The sequence below is a fragment of the Mastacembelus armatus genome, chromosome 1 (assembly GCF_900324485.2).
Source record: "Mastacembelus armatus chromosome 1, fMasArm1.2, whole genome shotgun sequence".
NCBI lineage: Eukaryota > Metazoa > Chordata > Actinopteri > Synbranchiformes > Mastacembelidae > Mastacembelus > Mastacembelus armatus.
In genome coordinates this window covers 11,654,497-11,662,830 of record NC_046633.1, presented here as the reverse complement: position 1 = coordinate 11,662,830, position 8,334 = coordinate 11,654,497, and the positions used below count along the sequence as shown (strand labels likewise).

At 38.3% G+C, this 8,334-nt stretch overlaps 1 protein-coding gene across 2 annotated transcripts; it reads right to left on the bottom strand.

The window, feature by feature from the left end:
- Positions 1-955: 955 nt before the first annotated feature.
- tmem176 (transmembrane protein 176) lies at positions 956-7,744 on the bottom strand. 2 transcript variants are annotated; one of them, XM_026303907.2, is made up of 7 exons: positions 7,597-7,744; positions 6,172-6,300; positions 5,745-5,855; positions 5,533-5,589; positions 3,758-3,904; positions 2,334-2,450; positions 956-1,520 (listed from the first exon to the last, which is right to left on the bottom strand). In XM_026303907.2, the coding sequence occupies exons 2-7, from the start codon at positions 6,295-6,297 to the stop codon at positions 1,413-1,415; spliced, it is 666 nt and encodes a 221-aa protein (XP_026159692.1). In that variant the 5' UTR covers positions 6,298-6,300; positions 7,597-7,744; the 3' UTR covers positions 956-1,412. The 2 variants fall into 2 exon arrangements, with proteins under 2 accessions (XP_026159692.1, XP_026159691.1); XM_026303906.2 differs by lacking the exon at positions 956-1,520 and adding an exon at positions 1,582-2,061 and having other exon boundaries at positions 2,260-2,450.
- Between the last annotated feature and the right edge of the window lie 590 nt (positions 7,745-8,334).

The following is an 8,334-nucleotide window of genomic DNA, read 5'->3' as shown; positions in this document are numbered from 1 at the left end:
TGATCTGGTTGAGGGGGTTCAGGCCTATGCAGAACAGCAGCGGGGACAGAGCATCTCCTTGGTAGATGCCGCACTTGATGGAGACTTGTGCTATCGGCTTGAGGTTGGCTACTAGGGTTGTTTTCCAAAGTCCCATTGTGTTCCTTATGAAGGTTCTTAGGGTCCTATTGATGTTGTACAGCTCCAGCCATTCCAGGATCCATGTGTGAGGCATTGAGTCGTAGGCTTTCTTGTAGTCAATCCAGGCGGTGCTCAGGTTGGTCTGCCTGGTCTTACAGTCTCGATCGACCGCTTTATCCACCAGTAGTTGATGTTTTGCTCCCCTGGTGTCCTTACCCATTCCTTTCTGGGCTCCCTTTTGGGGGTCCTTCAGGATCAGGACTGTCCTGCCTTCAGTTAGCCACTCTGGCTGAGTCCCATCCATTAGCAGCTGGTTCATTTGAGCTGCCAGGCGCTCATGGAGGGCAGTTAGCTTCTTTAGCCAGTAGGTGTGGATCATGCCAGGCCCTGGTGCTGTCCAGTTCTTCATGTTTGAGACCCTTTCACGGATATCTGCCGTTGCGATGGTTACTGGTTCATATGGTTACTGGTATATATATATATATATATATATATATATATATATATATATATATATTGTATATATATATATATATATATATATATATATATATATATATATATATATATATATATATATATATATATACCCTCCATGCGATGGTTACTGGTTCATGTGGTTACTGGTATATATATATATATATATATATATATATATATATATATATATATATATTTGTATATGATATATATATATATATATATATATATATATATATATATATATATATATATATATATATATATATATATATACATATATACATATATATATGATATACATAGTTCTTCTCTCACAAATAGTATTTGACAAAATGTATATCAGAACCATACCTTAAAATTGTTTAAATTTTATATCTGGTTTTATTTTGTAAAAGAGACAAATTTATGAAAATATCTTTTAGAACAATGTGTAAACATTGAAAAATAAAAACAATGAACAAAATATTGTATAGTTTGTGTCATAGACAACTTCCCTGTAATGTATTCAGCTGCATTCATTTAAACCCTAACCCGCACACGCCTTTCAGCATGCTCTTTTCACAATCCAGTTTCTTCCTTTCTGTTATTGTTATTCTTTGGCTGAAGTTTTACTAATACTCTAATAGTCAGAAGTTACAAATATTGACTAAAAAACATTTTAATAAGCAGATGCTCCTCAGTTGGTGTCAACATGTCTGGTAGCGCAGTGTTTAACTCATACATACAAGTAGTTAAACAAAGTCAACTCTGACCAATATGTGATCTATCACCGCTGTGAAAGAGCACCAGCCCACCAGGATGACCGCTGATCAATTGTCTTGATCTGTCACTTCAGTGATTTCTGGTTCAGTGATCAATCTCTTCCGGCCAGGGGGTATGAGTGTTGTGGCCATTGATGAAGCTTCTTGAGTCATAGTCTATTAAAGACAGAAAGGGAGTCAACACTTTGCACATGTTACTGTTCTTATATCACAAAAGTATCAGCCTCTTAAAATTCATTCAGATACACTGAAAAAGTGTAAAAGGATTAAAATCCATGTTAGTCAAAGTTCATTTTGCTGGAAACTGCAGGGATTTTGAGTGGGAGGTACAAACTGGTAGGTTTAGTTATGTAATTTAAATAAATATAAAGGTAAACTCAAGTTTTCAAAATCAGTCAAAAATACCCAAAACTCCTAATGGTTAATGAAAGCATCTGTTGACTACACCACATGCCTTCTAGGGAACTCTAGCTGTGATTAATTATGAGCCTTTTTATCTGGTATTGGCAGATTTATGCGTGTGCTGTATTCCTTCCATTTCTTAATGATGGATTTTACTGTATTCCAAGGTATATTCAGTGACTTGAAAGTGTTTTTGTATCACTCCACTGCTTTATGCATTTTAATAATCCTTTTTCAGTGTTGACAGACATGTGGCTGCACCATAATGAATCCAGTGAGTGACTTTAAAGGGGTTGCATACTTGTGCAATCGGTTTTCTCTCATACATTTTAAAATAAATTTAGATTACTTTGGACAAAGTTTTTTTCTGTTGATCAATGTCAAAAAGACAAATTAAATTCACTATGATATAATGTAAAAATAAATAAATAAAAGGTGACACCTTTCATGGGGACACTGTCTGTCTTGTGCTCTTTGGAATTACAGCACAATTTTGCACTGGCTAATAAAAATCTTGCGCTCCAGATAGCATATGTAGTCCTGAGCTAGGTGTTCGTGGAGCCTTACAGTGTAGCGTCCAAAGCTGTGTCTCTGTCTGAATAGAAGGGAACAGAAGACAACAGAGATGACTGTCTGAGCCAAAGTGAAGAGAAGGAGGGATGACTTCAGTCCTTTGCTCAGCCTCTGTTGTAAAGGACACAGCATTACATTAATGTGATTACTGCAACACAAACACATTGATTCAGGTACAACAGTGGCTGTAGAGTGTCAGAGACAGGATCATTTATTGATTGCTTTTTATCCATTCAGCAAATTTATTTGATCTCCAGTTACGTATAAATCTAATGCCCACCACAGTGGTTGCCATCTATCCACCACTCAGCTCACTAGCCAACAAAGTGGATGAACTGCTTCTCATTAATCACACTAACTATAACTCCTCACATTCTACTGCTCTGTGTTACCTTAAAGCTGCAAAGCCTGTGGTTGACACAGTGAGGAGATGGACTGAGAAAGCAGTCAGAGCTGCAGGCCTGCTTTTGACTGCGTAGAGTGCAGTCCATTGACTGGGATGAACTCACTGCTACCATGACTTTGTATATTAGCTTTTCTTAAGATGTGTGTGCCCACAAAGACCTTTTGCACATATAACAGCAATAAACCCTTGTTCACAATAAAACTCAAGCAGCTTTGTCAGGGGGTCTAAAGGACTGGGGACAAGCCCGTGTACAACCTGGCCAGAATCACACTGTCCCTTTGATATTATTCCACCTCGATTTTTTTGTCATACCATTTATTAAGTTATTGTTAAGTTATACCGTAGAGCCAGTGGGGGTGAATGGAGCTCTAAAACACTTAACATTAGGCTTTGATACTGTATTGTATACTGTAGCTGTATGTAGTGTATGTCAGAAACAGCTTCTTTAAATGTCTATAGTAAGCATTTGCAACTTTTAAAGGACTTTGTCTTTGCTGTATTATACACTGTACATCACATCACAGTCAAACTAAACTTAGAATTCATGCAATCCATGGATATATATGTAGTTGTGTATACGTCGTCATAATGAGTCGATGTCCATTTGATCGATGTGGATTTTTCTCAGTACACTCATCCAGAAAAATCAAACACCATGGTAGGATTACAACGGCAAACTAATTAAACTAATTTTAAAAAAGACAGGAAACCACACCCCTCTCAGTATATAAACAATATATGTAGCACAAATGCTTTTCAAGTAAAAGCAGGTTCATATGCAAAATAATGATTACTATGCTTATATTAATTAAATGTTTTCAGTGTCTTAAATCATTGATTTCAGCCATTTTCAGTGGAGTACAACAAAAAGGTGTCGTTGCATGGCGACTTTCTGATAGTATTAGTCTACTTAAGTTTTCAACTTCACTAGACCAAGACACACTTTACATTGTAAACCTTTAAGTTGTTTTTGTTTGGATGACATGATGACTGACATGAATCTGACACCAACCGTGACATAGTATTTTTCGTTGCAGGGACCATGCTCCATCACGATGCATGGCGTATCAGGAATCTTGTCTATGTCCACAGAGTAGATGATTACAGCCACTACTGACAGCACAATGGACCACATGTTGGCCATCAAACACCCCCACAGCTGAAAAAGATAGATAATGGATGGATGGATTTAGGACAGTTTTTTGCATTCATTGAATTTTGTGTACCTGGAATTTTCTTGTACTTAAATTATTTAAGAATTTCAGAGTGGGAGGGGAGAGGAGAGGAGGTGATTCTACTTTTGGAAAGTCTGGGAACCACTAGTAGACTTGCCCCCTGAGAGCCAAGTGCTCTATTGGGATAATATAGTACTATGAGGTCTTTAAGGTATGAAGGAGTTTGATCATGAAGGGATTTGTATGTGAAAAGAAGGATTTTAAATTCTACTCTGGATTTTACAGGGAGCCAATGAAGAGAAGCTAATATAGGAGAAATATGATCTCTGTTGCTAGTTCCTGTCAGGGCTCTGGCTGCAGCATTCTGGATTAACTGGAGGCTTTTTATGGAGATACTGGGACATCCAGATGAGTTATAGTCAACTAGCATCGAAGTAACAAATGCATGGACTAGTTTTTCTGCATCATTTTGAGACAGGATGTTCCTAATTTTGGCAATGTTGCACAAGTGAAAGAAGGCAGTTCTAGAGATTTGGTCAATCTGTGTGTTAGGCCCCGAGCCTTGTTTTCCTGTTTGTATTTTATTTTGGTCAGTTTCCTGTGTTCCGGTTCTGTTTGTTAGTTCGAGGTAGCCTTGTGTTTTTGTTGCTCATTAGTTAGATTACGTTCACCTGTGTCTTGAGTTGTGTGTATATAGATCCCCTGTGTTCCTTTGTTCCCCGCCGGAACATTAGTTACGTTTAGTAATGATAACACAAAGTGTGAAGAGCGTTTCTGTCCTGTCTGCCTGTCCGCCGAGTAGCGGAGGATATTTTTGTGTTTGCCTGAGCCCTGGACGATCCAGGGAAAATAAAGTTTGTGTCCCACACTTGGGTCCTCACCACTTCTCTTCCTTCACCACCGACACCACCACGATAGCATGACACTGTGAATTAAAGGACAAGTCCTGGTCAAAAATAACTCCAAGTTTTTCACAGTAGTTCTGGAGGCCAGGGCTATGCCATCTAAAGTAGCTGTAATTTTAGAAAAGCTATTTCTGGTTTTTAGGCCCAAATAAAATAACTTCTGTTTTCTCTGAATTTAAAAGTAGAAAGTTACTGGTCATCCAGGCCTTTATGTCCTTTATGTCCCTGACATACTTGAAGTCTGGTTAACTGGTTTGTTTCATCAGGTTTTTGTAGATACAGCTGAGTGTCATCTGCATTGCAATAGTAATTAATAAAGTGCTTAGAAGGTTTTTTCAATTCAATTTTATGTGAACCATTTCTCTTTTATTTCTGCTGAGCTTACAGCTCCTGTAACTCAGAAACTTTTATGTGGTTTTTCTGGTCTTGTTAAATAATTTAAATTTTCTCCAGCTGATCTCAAAGCAGCCTTTCAAGTTCTGTACTTCTTTGATTTTGGAGCCATTTTTATGAAGAGAACATTCACAGAAATGAGGCAGAGCATGTAGCCTTAATACAAAATATTGGGGGAGTCATATGTGAATGATCAACTTTTCTGAATGCTCATCATCTTCATACAGGTGGGAATTGTTCTAGCATGAGGCCCAGTGTTTTTATATGTAACTATGTATTTACATATGCTACTAGGGTATTAGTAGTTGACTCACAAGCTTCATGGTGCAATGTTTGTCCAAGATGATAGCAGCCACTCCTGCTGTGATGAACTGGGAACACACCAAGAAGACAAGTAGAAAGTCAGCACAGGGCAGAAAATCAAGCTTAAACCTATAATTATGAGTTTGTTAAACAGGTGAAAAACAGGCTCTCACTCACACACACACCCACACACGTGTAAACTTACACACACAGACAGGCTTACCATAAGACCACTCCACCAGGGAACCCGCAGGCTGACCACCTCAGTGAGCTCAGTGAAGTGCAGAGGAATGGAGTAGAACATGATCATTAGTCCCAGCATCAACTGACTCACCTGACACACACACACACACACACACACACACACAAACACAAACACATATATAGAGTGACTGTACTACAGTTTGAGCAGTGCTGCTCATTTGGTTTTGAGAACTGTAGCAAAATCTATTATAACCACAGATAGACCACATGCAGGATGATCAACCTTAAATACTGATATTTCCACCATAACTTTAGCGTGTATGTTTGCGTGTGTTAAATAAAGACATTAAAGATTATTACTGTTTGTGTTTTATCAGCTTAAACATGAACAAACCCCCCCCCCCGAAAAAAACCTCATCATCACACACAAACAGCTGTAATCTCACCCCCAGACATTTAGGCTCTCCTCTCTGGATGGCAGCATGCATGGCTTGCTGTCTGTCAGTCAGCTTCACTGCATTCACATCCTCCTGTACCTGCACAGTCAGATCCCTGGAGACTGCCACCGCCATCACCTGGAGACAACAGCAGAAATTATGTTCCAAACTGCAGGGTCATCTCATAGATTGAGTGAAGTAGTTGAAAAGTCACAGCCAGTCAAAATTGCTACTCCCAGACAATAGCCAGCCAAATCCCAGCTGGTTTACAACCAAACCTTTCTCTTGTTAAGTGTTAAGCTATGTCAGTCCATTCTTTTATTACCCTGAGAAAACAAAGCAAATGATCGATTTTTATAAGAACTTTTATTTTCTTTAAGAACACAAGATAATTATAGAGAACTTGAAAACAAATTTTCATTTGATCACATCTAATTTCAGTTAGGATCACTGTAACATGTTGGGCAGGACCCATAACTGAACAGTAAGTTACATCGTTACAGCAGACAAATTTTATTGTAGCCTTTCCACTAAGGACTCCTCAATTCAGGAATTTCCATGCTTAAGGTACTGTGAAAATTTCTTTGCTTTCCTATGGAATGAGAGTGACGGACTGCTTATAAGACATTCACTTAATTTCCTGGGAGGCTCCTGCATCTCGACTGGAATTACTGAACCCTCTTGTTTGTGCAGATGTGTCAGGAGGGACCGACACTACGAACCGATGTCTAAATTCATTAGTGCAGGATATATTATTGTGCTGCACACAGGAATAACAAGGGAATTTAGATGGTTTTGGCTTACGGAATGAATTTTAAGATCTGCAGAAATTAATGTCTTATAGTTTTACAAAGGTGAAAAACTGGATGTAAAAACAATAAAGGAAAAGTTTCTTTTAATTGGTTTCTTAGTTTTCACTAAGGATTCTCTCTGGCTGCCATGGACATTAGGAAAAATGCATTCCAAAATATAAAACTATTTCGAAAAACCAGTTATATAATATAGTAACTGGTGTGACCAACACCTATATTTGATGTCCATTCACTGCTCCTGAATTTAAAACTGTGAAACACAGTGGTAATTCCTTTAAGACTATAAGCCAGTTCTCATTTCCAGGCAGTAAACTTCACTGCATAGTGTCACTGGTGGTACATAATGCCTTGTTATAGTAGCAGATTTGTGTTGTCTGTGTTTACTATGCACAAATGGACTGTATTGCGAAATTTGCTGGCTTTGACTTAGACCGTTGAAACCCTTGGTGTTTGGAAAGGGCAGCTGTGTCTGTGCTCTTACGCAATTGATCAACCCTCCGTGTACTTAATTATCAAATACATGTATAAAATTCCTATTACACCGAGTCCCTTTTGGCTGTAACATTTACCAAGTATATTTATTCCACTGTCTATTAGAAAGCACAACATATTTAATTCCTACCTTCTTCTCTTGAGAAACGTTATTAAATGTGTGGTCCTTTATAAATCTCGGCTGTTGTGGATTTCTTTGTTGCAGGCGATGAGTGCAGAGTCTAATGGACAGAGAAAGAGAGAGAGATTGTAATCTCTGTTTATGCAGCAGAGCTCCTCCTTTGCTTCCTCTCCTCGTGCATTCCAGTAATCATTTTGTTGTCAGGATTGTTCACCGTTATATGTTCATTTGAAGAACCCTGAAGCAAGGTTGTTATCTTGGTGTAAAACAGAGTACCATCTCATCTATCCCTGTATTTGCTAACTTTTAGTCAAGGTAAGTGATCTGTATACACTGTTTTGATTATTTAAATGTTAAGAGACGTAAAATGTATGTACTGTCTATATCTGGATGCATTTTATCTGTATGTACCCTGTGTCATCCTGTATGTACTCTGTTCGTACCTGTAAGTTCCCTGTCATACTTGTATGCCTGCATGTGTGCACTCTGTGACAGTATATGCCACATTGAAAAGTGTCTGTGTAAGTCTAAATAAATCAAGTGAACCAACAGTGGAGAAATTTGTGCATGGATTAAGAATAGCCCATGTTTAAAAAGGGACAAAATGTTTCCTGCACTTCTGTTGCACTTTTTTCATCCTTTCGCTCCCTGCTCCCTTGACCCCCACTCATTTCTGATGCTCCCTATAGCCTTTTCTCTTCCTCCTACAACATCTGTTTTTTATCCTGCAGCGTATATCTTTCCTAT